At 41.9% G+C, this 17,165-nt stretch overlaps 4 protein-coding genes across 6 annotated transcripts in view; all 4 read left to right on the forward strand.

The window, feature by feature from the left end:
• The first annotated feature begins 73 nt into the window (after positions 1–73).
• On the forward strand, positions 74–5,598 carry LOC138199825 (protein max-like). Of its 2 annotated transcripts, none has more exons than XM_069152051.1 (4): positions 74–161; positions 1,561–1,668; positions 3,994–4,132; positions 4,238–5,598. In XM_069152051.1, the coding sequence occupies exons 1-4, from the start codon at positions 126–128 to the stop codon at positions 4,420–4,422; spliced, it is 468 nt and encodes a 155-aa protein (XP_069008152.1). In that variant the 5' UTR covers positions 74–125; the 3' UTR covers positions 4,423–5,598. The 2 variants fall into 2 exon arrangements, with proteins under 2 accessions (XP_069008152.1, XP_069008154.1); XM_069152053.1 differs by having other exon boundaries at positions 4,009–4,132.
• Positions 5,599–6,355: 757 nt separating this feature from the next.
• Positions 6,356–11,515, forward strand: LOC138199824 (ras-related protein Rab-15-like). Its single transcript, XM_069152050.1, has 7 exons — positions 6,356–6,483; positions 9,284–9,344; positions 9,423–9,483; positions 9,561–9,638; positions 9,870–9,959; positions 10,460–10,525; positions 10,635–11,515. The coding sequence occupies exons 1-7, from the start codon at positions 6,360–6,362 to the stop codon at positions 10,791–10,793; spliced, it is 639 nt and encodes a 212-aa protein (XP_069008151.1). The 5' UTR covers positions 6,356–6,359; the 3' UTR covers positions 10,794–11,515.
• Positions 11,516–12,093: 578 nt separating this feature from the next.
• gpx2 (glutathione peroxidase 2) lies at positions 12,094–13,551 on the forward strand. Its single transcript, XM_069151791.1, has 2 exons — positions 12,094–12,323; positions 12,760–13,551. Exons 1-2 carry the CDS (start codon positions 12,102–12,104, stop codon positions 13,111–13,113), a joined length of 576 nt encoding a protein of 191 aa, XP_069007892.1. The 5' UTR covers positions 12,094–12,101; the 3' UTR covers positions 13,114–13,551.
• A 1,505-nt stretch (positions 13,552–15,056) lies between these two features.
• LOC138199833 (signal-induced proliferation-associated 1-like protein 1) overlaps positions 15,057–17,165 on the forward strand; it is a 32,163-nt gene continuing 30,054 nt past the window's right edge. For both annotated transcript variants that reach the window (XR_011178373.1, XM_069152064.1), the window contains exon 1: positions 15,057–15,320. The gene's annotated coding sequence lies outside the window, so the exon portion shown is untranslated. The remainder of the gene's footprint in view (positions 15,321–17,165) is intronic.

Below are 17,165 nucleotides of genomic sequence, written 5' to 3' on the forward strand. Positions count from 1 at the left end.
TTCGCCTCCGTGATCCGCTTTTATAATTTGCCTCCAGTTGTCGCCGCACTTTTGGTTTGACAGCTGCTTTTTTTTTTTTTTTTTTTTTTTTTTTTTTTTTTTTTTTTGTATTTAAAAACTGAAGAATGAGTGAAAACGATGACATCGACGTCGACAGCGATGTACGTGCTTCAGTTTCCTCCAGAAAGTAGCTAGCCAGTGTTTGTTAGCCGAACAACTTTAAACAGTGCTGTTATCTGCTAGCTCCGTGGCTAAGTTAGCATTCTTGGCTAACACGAGATATTTATATTTATATTTATTTATTTTAGATAAAATATGGAAGAAAAAAAAAACTCGTTTTTTTTTTTTTCTGTTGCGATGGAAGTTGTTTGTACGACATTGATTGTTTTCCTGCTCAACAACAACAACAACAACTTGTTTATCGGTAACTCGTGCTGGTCGCCAGAATAAAGCTTTAATCAATTAAATCAAATAAAAAAAACACTCTTAAATAGATTTAAATGTTGAAAAGACGATGCTGCTACCAGCAAGGTCAGCTCATCTGAGAGGGACGACGACAACAACAACAACAACAACAACAAGGCTTTCTTTTATGTGCTTAGCACACATTTCCTGCTCACGCGGCTCTTGTTTATATATGTTTATATATTTATTTGTATATATAATCCATTAAAGAGGTAATAATCCCTTCACGTCAGCTGAGCTATATTTAGCAGACTTGCTGGACAGCTTGCGAGGCTAAAATGTCCTACTGTCCTAAAAAATGTCCCTCCATGTTTAATTTTAAATCAATACTCTGCTGGTTGTTGTTGTTGTTGTTGTTTATTGATGCACCAAACCAGACTGAATGTGCATCAGGTCCTCGGATCGTCTTGTAACGTAAACACGAGCCTACTAGTAAACCTGTTTGTTAACTGCATCTAATAAATGTGGTTTTTTTTTTTTTCCTTAAACGATCAACTGAAGACTGCACGTGCATTTTTTTTTTAAATTATTATTTATTTTTTTACCCTTCAGGATAACATAAACATGAATCACCCTCGTTGCAATCTTTACGCTGAATTTAACATCACCTGGAAAATATCTTCAATTTAAAGTCTCTCCTGGCTGCAATTTGTGTAACCATAGCGATGACCGACCAACACACCAACACCCGCCGATCTGTTTTAAGATTTATCAATGAACAGTTACCGGGGCAGGTGTTGTCGGGACGCTGTCCTCTTAACGTGGACTTTGGCATCGTGTCCCGACTCTTTTCAGGACTTTCAGGTTGAAGCTGTTTCCAAGGAACTGAAAGCAAACAGCAGATCGCATTCTTGTAAACATCATAATTACACCGCAGGTTCCTGTTTGGTGTCAGCGCGCCGAGATGAACACGCAATGACCCTTTGAAGCTTTTTACATATCGCAACTTTCCAAAAAAAAAAAAGACATATATATATCAAATGAGAATCATGTGACAACTGTTTTGACTTTATTGGTTTTATATTGTGCATGTTTGTGTAAACGAGCCTGGTGTTTTTAAGAGATGCCAGTTTAATCGCTGCCCTCTCGTTGCAGGCAGACAAGCGAGCACATCACAACGCGCTGGAGCGCAAACGCAGGGACCACATTAAAGACAGCTTTCACGGTTTACGAGATTCTGTGCCTGCACTACAAGGGGAGAAGGTGAGACATCAGTACATATATTTGTAGTTTTACGATGCAAGAAGTACCTGCAGAGAAAGAAATACAGGGTTTAAGATTTAAGAGCGAGGGGGTATGATGTCAGTTTTAGGTTTCTGTCATACCAACATATTCCCCCTTAAAAATACACCGAACTTTACGGTGCTATTACTCAAGATCAACTTTAAATGCATTACTGGTTTTGCTATATTTACCTGGGCCAGGTAAAGGCAGACAACAGATGCTAAACACTCGGTATCAATATCCCTACTTCCCCTTCTCTACTTGAACACACCATCTAGTCTACAGGTTGTTTTTACTCGTGCACACGCAAAAGCACGTTTGTAATTCAATACGGTTGTACGTTGACCTGAAGACAGTCAGCAAGAGCTGTTTAAAGTTCAGGAGACAGCTGCGTGTCTCAGGTACACATGGACTGTCAAGGAAACGTTTTCATCTCCCGCCAACTGTCGTCACAGCCTGCGAACCTGATCACTCCCATATTTAACTGTTTCATGTCATCAGATGCATTTTCAGGTGTCGTATAGATCCTTATTTTATTTTTATTTATTTTTCACCAATCCACGGTGTCTGAACATGTCTCAACTAGAGCAAAGACAAAACTGTCATTTGAAAAGGTGATTCACACAAGTCTTAAAATTAGATAACGAGAAGCAAATTACATAATTGAGACAAAAATATGATACTTAGACATTGACTTAGTGGGGGAAATAATCCAATATTACAGGTCTGTGAGTGTCAATAATTTGAGAATCTTCAGGATGAGCTGTCAGTTTGAAGGTGATTTTTAAAGTCAGATGTTCTTGGTTCTTGGTGTGATTATTAGGTGAGTTACCTTGTCTGAGCTTCGCAGCACATGTTTGTAAAAGTGTATCGTGGCATGAACAAAGGAGACTCATGGTGATGATGATGTTGTTGTTGATGCTTTACTGTACATTTTAATTTTTTTTTGATATTTCTTATTTTTACTACCTCTATTTTTATTCTGTCCTTTTTTATTGCTTTTAAAGAATGTTTCCAATGCAGCTGCAGCAAAAATGTCCCCATGCGGGATCAATAAAGTATAAGTATAAAGTATATCCATCCATTATCCATCCATCCATCATCCATCCATTCATTATCCATCCATCCATCATCCATCCATTATCCATCCATCCATCATCCATCCATCCATTATCCATCCATCCATCTATTAATCCATCCATCATCCATCCATCCATCATCCTCATTAAATCTTTAGTCTCCACTAATCTACAGTCAAACATATTGTTACACAAACACAGCACCATGTGACTTCTCTTCCAACAAAGATTTCTCCAAAGCACAAGGATTGTAAGCGTCCCTGAGGTCTAAGAGGAACTCTGGGTAACTTCTGAGCAGCTGAAGGCTTCTTACAATGTAAAAGTTTATTAGAAAACTGAACAACAACGGTGTGCACAGCAGTGTTGGCAGGAGAGGGCTCTCCAAAAGGACGAGCCAGAAGGTAGAAATAAGCAATGAGCATCTGTCAGTAAACTAAATCTAAGGAACCCGAAGTCCTTATACCAAAAACTGCTTAATAACTTTCATGTTTTGGAAGTCAAAGCCCTGACATTAATCCAGTACAAATATTGTGGAAGGACCTGAAGGGAGCAGTTCCTGTGAGGACATCCGCCAACATCTCAGAGCTGAATGGGTTAAAATTCCTCCAATCCGATGTGCAGGACTGATCAACAGCTACAAATAACGTTTAGTTGCATCAATGCTGCAAAAGGAGGTTGTACCAGATACTGAAAGCAAAGCTCCACATACTTTTATCACACACAAATTATTCAACTTCTTTTAGGACGTCGCACCAATATAGGAATAAAAAGTCATGCATGTGTCGAACACCCTCATGATGAAGTCTTGAGGTTCGAGATGGTGGATTTTTCCTGTTATGTGTGAGAATCGCTGTCACAAGACAGCTCGTGTCCTCGCTGGATTTTTAACAGACTTGCAGGCGTTGCTCTCAAAGCGGTTTGAAAACAGCTGCAGCCGACTAAATGCTGGAAGAAGAGGGATTTCTCTGCGTATGCAGACCATCTAATAATAAGTACTAAAAGTGCAAAAGGAAAAGTAGTCTGGTTGAGCGTGGAGGTGCGATGGAGGAAAATATATTTCTCCCACGTACCAGGAACGATTCTGCCATTTGTGCAAAGTTGCTGAAATTGTTTTTTTTTTTCATGATCGACTAAATATTTGCGTGACACTGTTATCTTTGTATTGTTCTGCCTGAACAAATGAAACCGCAGCATTTCCCCATGGATCTGAAATTTTTGCTGACAGAATTCTGTTAAACAGGCTTCCCGAGCACAGATTCTAGACAAAGCCACCGAGTACATCCAGTACATGAGACGAAAAAACCACACCCACCAGCAAGACATCGACGATTTGAAGAAGCAGAATGCACTGCTGGAGCAGCAGGGTGAGTGGTGGGACCAGACAACCGGGCCGAGGGAAGTGGGATGTGGTGTTTTAGCGCCAATATTTTGTGTTTGTACCGCTTGTTGTCTTTGTGTGCTGCATGCAGTTCGTGCACTGGAGAAGGCCAAGGGGAACACTCAGCTCCAGACAAACTACTCTTCTGACAGCAGCTTGTACACAAACCGTAAAGGGAGCGCGGTGTCCGCCTTCGACGGCGGGTCCGACTCCAGCTCTGAGTCGGAGCCGGACGAGCCGCCGAACAGAAAGAAGCTGCGCGTGGAGCCCAGCTAGACCCGGGCGGCCGCCAGCTCCCCACGCCAGACTCTTTTTACCCACCAGCCCCGGCTCCTCTTAACCTGTCCTCACTCAGTCCCGCCTTCTTACGCCAGTCCAGGAGACGAGGTGGAGGCTGAGTGAGAGAGGTGCTGTTACGTATAAAACGCTTGTACCTTCCTGTATCTTCCTGGCAAGTATCCCGTCACTCCTTTTGTGGCCCAGCAACAACTTTTAAGATCCCCAAAGTGAGGCAGCTCTGCAGTTTTGAAGGACTTGATGCTTTTCAAACCTCGTGATAACCATTCATAATCAAATGTGGAAATGACAAGGTATGAGGCTTTAGCAAAGCTAAAAAAAAAAATTAAAAAAACTCTTTTGGTTGTTTTGAACGACCTCTGCAATCTGTTGGAGTCATGAGACTTTACCACCTTTGACAAATGTTAATTAGGGATAGTTTACCTTTTTAATATTCATATTTTTCCAGAAATGAATGTGAAGTTGCTTTTGAAAATAAAACTGTCTGTTATGCAAGATGCAACCCTCCTTATTCAGTGTAGGTGGCTGACGTTTTTGTCTTTGAAATGTTTGATTCAATTGAATCCCTCTATTTATAGTGACGCACCAAAATTTAATTTCTTACCCTTATATATATATACATATATATATATTCTTCTGTCTGGTCTCCATTATGTTTGGCCTGAGATTTTCCAGAGACCCCAGGAGGAGGATGAACGAGTTGACCTGCTGATGTCGTGGATTTTCACAGGTTCAACCATTTATTTTCATCTATTTTTTATTCTTGTTAGATAAATTGTGGGTATAAAAAAAACAAAAACAACCCCTCATGGATACTGAATGTTACACAATGCAGTTGAAGGGCAGTGACCTTTATTTTTGTTAATGGAAGTCCATTTCAGTGTGTAGTATTTAACACTGTATACTCTTAAATGGTGTCAGTTCTGCAAAGAAAAGCCTTCCCTTGAAATATTTGCCTGTGCTGGGAATGTTTATCTTTCTTTTCTTTCTTTTTTATTTTCCTTTATCGCAGAGGTAAACTAGTGTGTACGTAGTCAATATTTGTTTGTTCCATTCCATGGAAGTTACAGGTATGTTGTACATACTGCCAACGGTTGTCTTGCAAGTTAAGACATACCTTTATTATGAGACTATAAATAAAACTATTTTATCCTTTTTGGATGTATTTGTTGTGACTAAACGTGTTCTCAATAACATTTTTCGTTCATGAGGCCTCCTCAGATGTTTATAGTGACAGTATTCCCAGGTGTTGAGCGAGTGAATTAACTGATTTCAGGTCCCATTAATGAAGTAATCTGGCATGTTCAATAATGTTTAATTAAATTAAGGCAATCAAAATGGATGATTTATTGAAACCTTGGAGGAAATTGCCCTCTCAAATGTTTCTAGAACATAATATGAGTAGGAGATTCAGATTTCTTTGCCTTTTTACTCAGTTTTAGGTTTGAAGTCGAGAATAGAAGCATCAGGAGACAGATGAATTCATTAAGGCAGCCATTCAGGATATTACATGACATCAGTGTTTAAATATTGAATTTCTACTCAGCTCTGTGGGATGTGTCCCTGACACTCCCTCTGCAGGAGCAGCCCCTTCAAGGATGCAAGGTTGCATGCTGCCTTTCAGGGCCATAGGAAATTATATAAACACTTGACGGATAGGAAAATAATTACAAGTGAAATATTCTATTACGATTAAAGTGATCATTTTAAAGCAGAAATTATGCAAGGAATCTTAAAATAACTGGGGGAAAAAACAAACCACATTTGTAAAATCCTCCACGCTGCTGTGAAAACACTTATTTCCGAGCAGAGAGCGGCTATTTCCGAGGGCACCTGAAGGCTGCACCAGATCAGAGGACATCAGCCAGAAGCCGCATGAGACAGTCATGTTCTCTCCTCTGTGGTAGTTTATGGTCATGGCTAAACAGTACGACGTGTTGCTCCGGCTGCTCATGCTCGGAGACTCGGGGGTCGGAAAGACGTGCATGTTGCGCCGGTTCACGGAAAGTGAATTTGATCCTTCACATATTTCCACCATCGGTAAGCCATCCAACAAGTTTTCAAGTGACGCTCGTTTCAAAACGCATCATATGGGTCTTTTTTTTTGTTGTCAGCCAGCGCAGGTTGAACCGGATAAACACTGCTGAGTGTCTCTCAGGAAAAATGTAGATGCTGGGATGTTTTTTTTTTTTTTTTTTTGAGCAAGTTATTGCAGGTTTCCTACTTTTCCAAAGTAGAAAAGTAGGCCTACTTAGCTGGCAGGATTAGTCCAAACTACCTGAGGTCATAACAGCCCTGCAACCGACTTCTTAGAATAATTACATGTATGACTATGAACGTGTATCTGTACCACCAGTGCACCGGGAAGGAAGGTCCACAGGAAACACCTTATACTTTATTTTCCCTTTCACTGTTTGATTTTTATCCCCAGAATGTAACTTGTGGATTGATGAGCGCATTAGTGCTTCATATCACTGCTGCCTCTTTTTCCTGACTTTGTCACAGACTAGTGACTTGGAGGAAAGTGATCAGGCTGGTTTACACAAAACCAGAGCAGGGGAAGAAATGTTCAGATCTCTTCCTTATAGAAAAGTACCAATACAAGACTGACTGTAAAAATTCTCCATTACGAGTAAAAGTCCTGCATTAGAAATCCCACTCAGATAAAAGTAGGCTGCAAATGTTGATTCATTTTTATTACTGATCTTTAAAAATGGTGAACCATGTCCAGCAGTGTATCTCAAAGCCAAAAGTGCAGATGTCTTTTTCTGTTCCGATTATTATTATTATGGAGGACTAAAATATTCACATTTAAGGGGCTGGAATCAGACAATTTTTGAATTTTTTTTTTCTTTCGGTTTAACCGACAATTAAAAATAGTTGGATCTTATTTTTCTGCTGATCACCCAATCAGCTTTGTAAGTATTACACACACTATTAAAGTAGGAATGTCAGATTTTAATATTAAAATCAGACATTCCTGATGTGGCTCACCAGAAACCATCAGAAAGTTAGCAGTTGTAACTTTGTCTTAAAAGAAAACCAAGCCATGAAACAGTCTCTGTGAAATGTGAAAAAAAAGAAATTTGAATTTGTTCCTCTGTAAGCCGAACATTAGAGACAGTGATGATGTCATCTGTGGTTAACTCCAGGAGCAGCTCATTCACAGGCGGTGAGCACAGCGACAGAATGAATGAAGTCCTTCATACAAATCAAACTCATTTGGATGTAACGCCTCAAACTGGAAATTCTGCGAGCCAGCGAAATAATTCAATATTTCAGTGTCGCATGATTGACAAAGTGCCGGCACCTCATGGAAGTTGTGAGAACACTTTGTTTATTTGTTTGTTTGTTTGTTTGTTTGTTTGTTAGATCCCCATCTGCCTTTGCATTGCAGCTGCTATTTTTCCTGGGGTCCTCATTGTTTATATTTCAGCAATACAAAGATACACTTTCAAACAACTGATCACAAAACAAAAACATAAAGCGTACAAGTCCAAAGAAAACCGTAAACAACGACGACTATTTAAATGACACAAAGGAAAAACACGGACCTGATCTGACTGAATCTACCGCGATCTACTAGACATATGTTGTCATTTAACAGAATATCCATGAGATGCAGTTTCTTCTTAAGTAGTGCTCTTTTAACATCTTTTTAAAACAATATAGTATTTTATTGTATGATAAGAATGGGAAGTGAGTTCCATGTATCGCTCTATATGTTACTGTACTGTAGTTTTAGATCTTGGTCGAGTGAAACAAGCTCCAGCAGTGTGTCTCGTTAGATAACTGGGTGCATCTGCACTAAAAAAAAAATTATTTTTTTTATTTTTGTATAAAATAACTGAAATCTCTTGTGTTCCTGATGAAAACCCTCAATGAATACTGCAATTTATTTTTCATTTCAAACTAAGAGAGACATAAATCGATTTTTAGTAATGTTATTTCTCAACCTACAAGGTGGAAAACAATTTATTGAAGTCAGGAGAGTTTGATTTCTACATCTTTGGTGGTTAAACTCCAACAATTAAAGGCCGCTTCATTGAGAGATCAGCGATGACGGATGGAAACTTCTGTTGAGGCTCCTGGGAAAACCAGACGGTGGTGAGGAGGAGGTGGGATGCACATCGTGGGGTCTGAACGACAGAATGAAGATTTTTAAAGAACAGGGACAAGAAACTCAAAAAAAGTGCAGGCAGAAAGATTAATGGGCAAAAATGGAGACGACGAGATTATGATTGAGTGATTTGACAGCAGAAATGACGAAGGAACGCATCTTCCTTACTAAACTTACACCGGTGCTTAATTTTTAGACCAAATGCTGAATTAAATCATTTAGAAATTTAGTGGCAGATAAATCATCAAGTGTTATGCAGCTGACGAATGTTAAAACCAGGATACTGGACACATTCCTTACATCTCCATTACACAGTTAGCGTGAAGAGTAGAAACACATGTCGACTTCAGAGTGGACTTTGAACTGTATTTGGCAGCATGAAAACTAAAGAAGTAGATTTGGACTCCTGTGTTGTGCCTTTGCTTGCAAGCCAGTGTTGTAAGTCCCCCCCCCCCTCCCCCACCACCACCACACACCCACACTCTAGTTTAGTTCAGACCAGTTGTGTGGGGACACTGGTGCTGTTTGCTATTCATTAGACATGAAAGTGTGAGCAACGCTTGTAAAATGCTCACAAACTAGTAAATGACCACAAAGTGAGATTTTTCACCAGTTTGTCACAGTTGCTTCACTGACTCCACTTTTGACCTCGTCTTTGTGAAGGTGTTTGTCGTTGCGTCACACTTTGTGTCTGTGTTTTTGTTGTTGTTGTTTTTTTAGGAGTTGATTTTAAGATGAAAACACTGGAGATAGATGGAATCAAGGTGCGAGTACAGATATGGTATGTGGATGAAGGGTAAACATTTACAGTATGTTGTTTGACGCTCGTCCGCTGATGTGGGTTTTGTCTTCTGTGCAGGGACACGGCCGGTCAGGAACGCTATCAGACCATCACCAAACAGTACTACCGACGGGCGCAGGTATGAACAGTCACTGGAGGGACGAGTAACGCAGCTTTCGTTCTTAAATCCTTTTTTTTTTTTTCTCTCTCGTGCAGGGTATCATCTTTGTATACGACATCGCAAACCAACCGTCCTTTCAGCACATAGCAAAGTGGGTCAGCGATGTGGATGAAGTAAGGCAATAAGCAGTCTCCTTTCACTCTCTGGTCCTTCCCGACCATCACAGTGACTCAGTGTTTGGGTTCCCCGCTTACTGAACTTTTGATACCTGCTGCACACTCAGTGGCTCAGCATGAGCGACAAGGTGATGAAGTCCTTTATCCCTGTGCTGTCTGTCTTGTCTTTTGTGTGTGTGTGTGTGTGTGTGTGTGTGTGTGTGTGTGTGTGTGTGTGTGTGTTTTTAGTGTACCACAGACAATGTGCAGATGATTTTGGTAGGGAACAAGTCTGATGAGGAGCTCAGCAGACGAGTGTCCAAGGACCAAGGAAGCAAGGTTTGCTTGAACATTGTTTTTATTCTTTTTGAATTTGATGGCGGCAAAAACGCCTCAAAAAAACACTTGGGACGGGCAACAAAAGACTGGAAGAGTTTTGTAAAGATGGAAAAAAAAACCCACCTGGTCCAACATCTCAGAAATAATTTGGTTACCTAGCAACAGGTCAGTAACATTATTGAGTATAAAACGAGCATTTCAGAGAGGCAGAGTCTCTCAGCAGCGAAGATGTTTGAGAGGTTCATCACTCTGGGAAAATAGGGCAAAAATGTAAGAATAATGGGCCTCGTTCACCAACCGCTCTTAAGAAGAAACTTCCTCCTAAAATCCATTTACGCAGATTTTACAATCCACCAATGTTTTCTTATTTGGGATTTGTTCTGAAGAACAAAATCTACACAAACTCAAGAGCACACATCCGAGTGTAGAGAAATAACAGCTGAAGATAAAGAATTCCTTTGCTGTACTTGTTTCTCACCGTATCCACCTGAATCTCGTAGCTTGCGGAGACCTTTGGGATGGAGTTCTTTGAGACCAGCGCTTCAACCAACAGGAACATCAGAGAGGTAGTGCAACTCCAAAAGAAACTCCTTGCCACGTTAAAAAATATGTCAAACTTTCGTGGGGAACTACCTGCAACATTTATTTATGTTTTCCTTCCTCATTTTTTTCCAGTCATTCACTCGTCTGACAGAACTGGTGCTGCAGGCTCAAAGCAGAGACATAGACACCTTGCTGGGATCTCTGGATGATTATCTGGAGAGGGCGGATCTGGATGAAGAGAAGGGGGGTCGGGAAAAAGGCAAAACCCCTCAGAGGACCTGCGCCTGTTAGAAACAGAGGGGCCATCACAGCGCCGTGGCCGGTGGCTAAAGACATGTGACATTGTGCCCCGCTCTGCTCTCTACACGGATAATGTAGATTGGTTTCACTTTCTCCAAGATAATGAAATTACATGGTGGTGAATGCAGTTAGCAGCAGCTACCAGCAGAGGACCGAGTTTGTGACATGATCACTGAGAATATCCAGCTCCCATTTGTTCTATCAGTACATATTCTTCTTTTCCCCTTAAAATGCAGTTTTGAACGGTACACTCACTCCATCCGTTCACTGTGTCGCGTCACATTCACGCTCTCGCTCTTTTTATTATTTGGTTGGTGTTAAGAGTAAAGCGCAGTTTCATATCAACAAGTCTTTTCTTTACAGCGATACGAGGATTGAGGTCACAACAAGAAGCCAGAGGGCAGAGATTAATTATTTACACTTAGAAACTCAAACCAAGCCGGGATGGATTCATTTGCACAATGGACTTCCTCCGGGGGAGACGGTGCCGTGCCAATTTGAGTGATCTTTCTGAATGCTTATTTACCATCCTGTTTGTTTTATGAATGTGATTCCTGCTGTGTGTTGTGCGTTGAAGCAGTGCTACTGCTCCTTAAGATAATGTATTTAGCTTCCGCTGAGGTGCCACAGAAATGCAATTTTAATATAATGCTTGCGAATGCTCGCAGGTTGCTGCAAAATAATTTTAGCTGTGTATATGTTAATAAATTACAATTTTCATATTTAAAACAAATGGATTTGGGTTTCTGGGCCTTTGCTGAGTTATTAAATTAGGATTGAAGGAGGGACGTTGGGTCCACCGAGAGTTCACGCAGAGTCATTAATCTTTCATCACACTGTGAAGGACGGTGTCACATGTTGAATTTTTGATGACTGAGAAAACTGATACATGTCATAGAGATGCCATACAGCCCAGTACATGCAATAATACATGCAGTAATACCATCTTTTAAATGACTACTTATTATCAGACACACTCTCAGTATTGACATCAACATTTTAGAGATTTCTAGGGATTAATAGCACATGGCATTTATCCAATTATTACAAAATGTAAACACTTTTACTGTATATCATGCACAATTGCTTCATGCACTTGAGTGGTTTTATAGTCGGTTTCATCACTCTACCTGAAACTTATAAAGTGTTGTATGTCAGGTGGAGATCAGTTTCCTGCAGGTTCATTTGACACCCATGAAAGGCAACTTTATGCCCCGAGTGAGTCAGGTGACCGAGCGGTTGGATACAATCACGCGCCGTGATCCCATCCGCCTCCAGTGTGGCAGCACAGGAGACGAGATGGCGTTCATCGCCAAGACTTTCTACGACCTCAGAGCCACCACGCTGGAGGGAGACTCGGTGGACTTCAACGTGTTCAGGGGACGGGTGGTCCTCATCGAGAATGTGGCCTCGCTCTGAGGCACCACCACCCGGGACTTCAGCGAGCTCAACCAGCTGCAGAGCAAGTACCCCCATCGCTTGGTGGTCCTGGGTTTCCCCTGTAACCAGTTTGGATACCAGGTGAGTTGAGGCAGTTTTTAATTATTTTTTTTTGCTGTGGGTCAGAAATCTTTTAGTTTCATCATATGCTGATGATGTTTTGCTCTTCATCTCACACCTGATGTGTCAGTTTAACAGTTAATGCCAAACTACATGTGGACATAGACACATTTTTCTATATCAGAAGCCACACTAGAGTCCCACCTGCTGTTCAAAGATAATTTCAATACGTTTCATCTGACCAAAAATAATTTTAAGTGCTGGAACTCTTTCCATTATAAGTTTCACCTCTGAAAACAGACATTTGCTTTACCCAGTGAGAACGATTACCAAAAAGAACAACATGATCTGATCGTGTGCAAACTGGTTCTTTAGCTGTGATCCTGCTGTCAGATTTGAAATATCTCCCTCACGCTCACTAAACGCCATGATGAAAATGAATACTTGTGTTTTGCAGGAGAACTGCGCTAATGGAGAGATCCTGAACATACTGCACCATGTGCGTCCGGGCGGAGGCTTCAAGCCCAACTTCACCATCTTTGAGAAGTGCGATGTCAACGGAACGACCACACATCCAGTCTTTGCCTATCTGAAAGACAAACTCCCCTATCCCGATGATGACCCCATTTCCCTCATGCAGGACTCCAAATTCCTGGTTTGGAGTCCCATCAGCAGGACGGACGTCTCCTGGAACTTTGAGAAATTCCTAATCGGGCCGGAGGGAGAGCCTTTTAAAAGATACAGCAAAATGTTCCCCACAATTGACATAGAGCCTGATATTCACAGACTGTTAAGATTAACCAAGACCTAAAAATAGCCTCCACCTCTTAATGACTTCTCATCTTTAACTGTCACAGACGACAAGCCGTCCTCCGCACTTTTAAGCCTTATTAAATGAGGATGATCTTCTGAAAATCGTATGGAATATCATTTGAGGCCTTATAAGTGCTTATCAGCTGTGGATGTATAAATTCAGTGTACTTTTCAAAGAGTGGAAACTTATTGTAAAGGGATATAGAACAATCATTTTTATAGTAGGCCTATAGTTCCATATTTAAATGTAGGTAGACAAATGGTCCCTTGGACACCAGGATGTCCACATTTGCGTTTGTTTCTTGTCTTGTACTAACCTGGCCAGCAGGTGGTGCTACTGGCGTAGTCATGCAAACAGATAACTTCTGTCGTGCTTTTATGAATTAACATTCACCACACACACATGAATTGTTTGCACTGGAATAAAACCTTAAAAAGCAAATTTGTCTCTCACTGAAGTGCGTTTTTGATTGGAACAGACGTTTACACATACTGCAAGCCACCATGAGATTGTGTTCCTCTGATGTTATGTTGACAAAAATAGATATTGTCACGTCTGAAACAGCTCAGCGTAGACAATATAAGGAGGCTTGAAACACAGCAGGAAGGATGTGAAATGATTTTAATCACCCTTAAAAATAACTCACAGGCAGCTCTTCAGCATTCAGGCCCTTCTTGCCTGCCGATTCCTTCTTTATTTGTTGAGATCTTCCTCCACTGGATCACCAGCTCTACATTTCGAAGCAAAAAAAAAAACCATGCAGCTGCAGGAATGCTTCACTACCACCACGACACCTGAACATGAGTCCTACAATGTGCATTTAGGAAAGCACCGACATTGCAGTTGTGCGGTGATCTCTCATGTGGTTTGCAAGATCTGCAGATTAGCGCTGGACTTTCTGCACATCCGCTCACATCTACATCAGCCGATGATGTCAGAGCCACAGGCTACAAGGCCTGGCAGTGCTCTAATGTCTTTGACAGGTTGCTGTGGCAACATTAGCAACAGAGAAAAACTCCAATCACTGACACGAGACAGCTTTTAATTCCACTTTGATGTGGTATATTGTTGTAGTCTGACCTGCTCTCTTTTGCATGATCAAATTCAAAAGTGTTGTCATGGTACACGAGGACATTTTAGATGAATGTATTTCCCATAGACGTGCTGCTCTGTGTTTTACTGTGAGGAAAGCAATGCTGCCTATTAGGAGAAGCAAACGTTGGAGGAGCAGTCTCTCCTGCCACCTCTGCACCCAGCATGCAGAACAATATCACCAAAGATCTTTTATGTTTGAGTTGAGAATTACTTCAATCAGGACATGCTGTAAGAACCCTTGAAATAATAGACAGCTATCTCATCACATAGGATTTTCTGTAAGATGGTACAGAACGTATGACTTTATCTTCGGACAATCATTTTCATTTGTGTGCATTTTGGTCTCAATAACCAGGAGATGTACACGCATACCAATGCACAGTGTGTTCAGAGTCGGCAGGAGAAACTGTGAAAGCTTTTAAATGATTTTGATGTTTCCTGTTTCACTCTATTTACTCAAATGTTTTCAGCAGGACGATGTATCTGCAACAAGAGGTGAAGTTAGGTGACCAGATTCTGTATTAGACCTCCAGGGGTTATTGTGTGGAATTTAAAATTAAATTTAAGCAAAATAAAGCAGAAAGCATAATCAGACTTAAACTTAAAATACAGTAAAATAAATAAAAAAAAAAAAAGGTAGTCTGGCATTAGAGTTGCACGATTTCAAGCCTTTGTTTTCCACTCAGAGTGAGAGCTCTTCGTTTTACCCTTTCGTCGTCTCCTCACTACAGGTGAGCACTGTTGCCACGGTAACATTTTGCTTTCCCCGTGAAGCCTTCTCGCGAGACTGCGGGGCAGAGAGAGAGAGAGAGAGAGAGAGAGAGAGAGAGAGAGAGAGAGAGAGAGCGAGGGGAGGCTGCCTGCTGAATGATCTCATCCCTCCAGCAGCTGCATACCGCAGCGAGGCCAACCCGCAACTTTCTATCAAACTTCCAAGTTGCCTTTCGGAGGAAGACAACGGGACATTTTATGGTCCCAACCGGAGACAACGCGTTTCACGGCGAAGGCGAGGAAGAAGGCTGCGTAGTTTGTGTCCCGGAGCTCGTTACGAGTTTAAACAAAAGGAGGAACCGCCGCTCCGTGTTGTGTGACATCCAGAAGCAGAGAAGGTGAGTTGGGGAACATGGTGCTCGTCATGTGCAGGGGTGTTTGCTCGCGGCACGAGGTGCCTGCACACAACATGTGTCGGCGGTGTGAGGAGGACAAAGCACATCTTTGTGCAGCGTGAAGCCACTGTTGGTTTCACTGATCGGGCTGCCGGGAGACGAAGTGAGACTCGTCGGTTCCCGACTATCACCGAGGCTGTCAAAATATCCGCTGCGTCGTTTTGTGTGTGTGTGTGTGTGTGTGTGTGTGTCAAGGACATTGTTCCCTGCACTGCTTCAGGTGGGGAGGGGGAGGGGGGGGGAGGAGGAGGAGGAGGGGGGGGGGGGAGGATTCACAGGTGGCATCGTGCACATTTGTGCATCGCCACATACAGGATGTGTGGATGTCACCACCCGACATGTTTCAGCGTGTTGGTGCCACGCCAGATTGAACGGTGGCTGCTGGCACCAGGTGATTTCCTGAGTGGCACATCTGCCTCCACCCTGACAGCCCTGATTTGTTTACAGCTTGCCTGATTCATCATGTGCTCGGACAGATTAGGCCACAGTGAGGTGATCCCCGAGTCACGGTCATCACAGAGTGCTCAATAATCTGTTTCGATGGTTAATTTCTGCTTGATGTGTAGATTACGGTCACGTACTGTTCTGGAGCAGCAGGTGAGTGAATAGGAAAGCAGGTAAACTATTGGATGGGTAGTAGCGACCTGAACGTGGTGCTAACCTTTTAATGCTTCTTTTGAAACGCAGAGGTGGTGCTCATTTGCATAATATCACCTGTAACAAACCTGTTACACCGATGCTGGTGGGGAATAAAGAAATATTCCCAGAGCTGCCCTCTGACTGACTGACTCGGTTTGTGTTACAGCAGCACTGCTTGTTGGAGTTTGGATAACTTGGCATGAGGTGAAGAAAAAAGGGGAAGCCTTGGAGTTCAGCTTTGGGCAAGGATCCAGCATTTTTAGCATTCTTGATAGGCTTAGCTGACCTGCTGTGGCGGGCATGACTGATCACACAGCTCCGCTGCCATTTGTACCGGTGAGTCTGATCTCAGCTTTGTCCTGTTTGCCCTCTCTGACTGACTCCACGCTGGACTGCTCCTGGCTCTCCTCCCCAGTGGGATTTCTGATGGAGGATAAATAAAATGGAGCAGCTTTTATATCACCCCCGGAGGGGGAGAATGTTGGCTCCGTTTTAATCTGCCGACATTACTGCGTGGGTCTAAAACGGCTCATTTGGGGGATGAGAGACGAGTTTGCAGCCAAAGCAGCGTGAGATATGAGTAACAGGAGGCTGTTGAGATCATCCCCGAGATTCTGGCCATACTGTAGATCCAGAAGGAAACTCTGTTCCTTAAAGGAAAGAAAACAAAAGCTTCAGAAATAGTCTGCCTTGTTACTGAAGGACAGTGTTTCTATTTCCACTTTTTTTTTTTTTTTTTTTTTGCATCATATGTTGCACACAACAATTGTCATTGTTGTTCATTGGTAGTAGAGTCTGTAAACGTGCCCACATGGATGCTTCCTGTTGCTAAATTGAGCTCATGTTTCAATTGTCTCTTGTGCATTGGCTCGGAGGGAATAGCTCCAGCAAAGATAAAAGGCAACAACAGAAGCAACATTGTGCTGCTTTATAATTTGCCACTCTGGAATGTGTGGGCTGCAGTTATGCTAAGTGGTCTTCATGAAATGAAATGAAGTGTTTACATTATATAATGAATAAGGGGGATTGGTGTTCTTTATGAATGCTGAAGTTCAAAGTGCGTTATTCTTTATTGATTTAGTAGGTCTGGATTGGGCTCTTTTTTTTTTATTGGGATCTGCTGCTTCTTCTTTTTACGGTTACATCATT

The sequence above is a fragment of the Embiotoca jacksoni genome, unplaced genomic scaffold, assembly GCF_022577435.1.
Source record: "Embiotoca jacksoni isolate LCO1_2020_lvr unplaced genomic scaffold, fEmbJac1.0.p SCAF_18, whole genome shotgun sequence".
Taxonomy (NCBI): Eukaryota; Metazoa; Chordata; class Actinopteri; family Embiotocidae; genus Embiotoca; species Embiotoca jacksoni.

Excerpts from the sequence above, each read along its gene's own strand:
- LOC138199825 (XM_069152051.1), top strand. The coding sequence starts at position 126 with ATGAGTGAAAACGATGACATCGACGTCGACAGCGAT. Across the intron at positions 1,669-3,993 it reads CTGCACTACAAGGGGAGAAG|AATTCTGTTAAACAGGCTTC; the intron begins GTGAGACATCAG and ends TTTTGCTGACAG. Across the intron at positions 4,133-4,237 it reads TGCACTGCTGGAGCAGCAGG|TTCGTGCACTGGAGAAGGCC; the intron begins GTGAGTGGTGGG and ends TGCTGCATGCAG.
- LOC138199824 (XM_069152050.1), top strand. The coding sequence starts at position 6,360 with ATGGCTAAACAGTACGACGTGTTGCTCCGGCTGCTCATGCTCGGAGAC. Across the intron at positions 9,484-9,560 it reads AGTACTACCGACGGGCGCAG|GGTATCATCTTTGTATACGA; the intron begins GTATGAACAGTC and ends TCTCTCGTGCAG. Across the intron at positions 10,526-10,634 it reads CCAACAGGAACATCAGAGAG|TCATTCACTCGTCTGACAGA; the intron begins GTAGTGCAACTC and ends ATTTTTTTCCAG.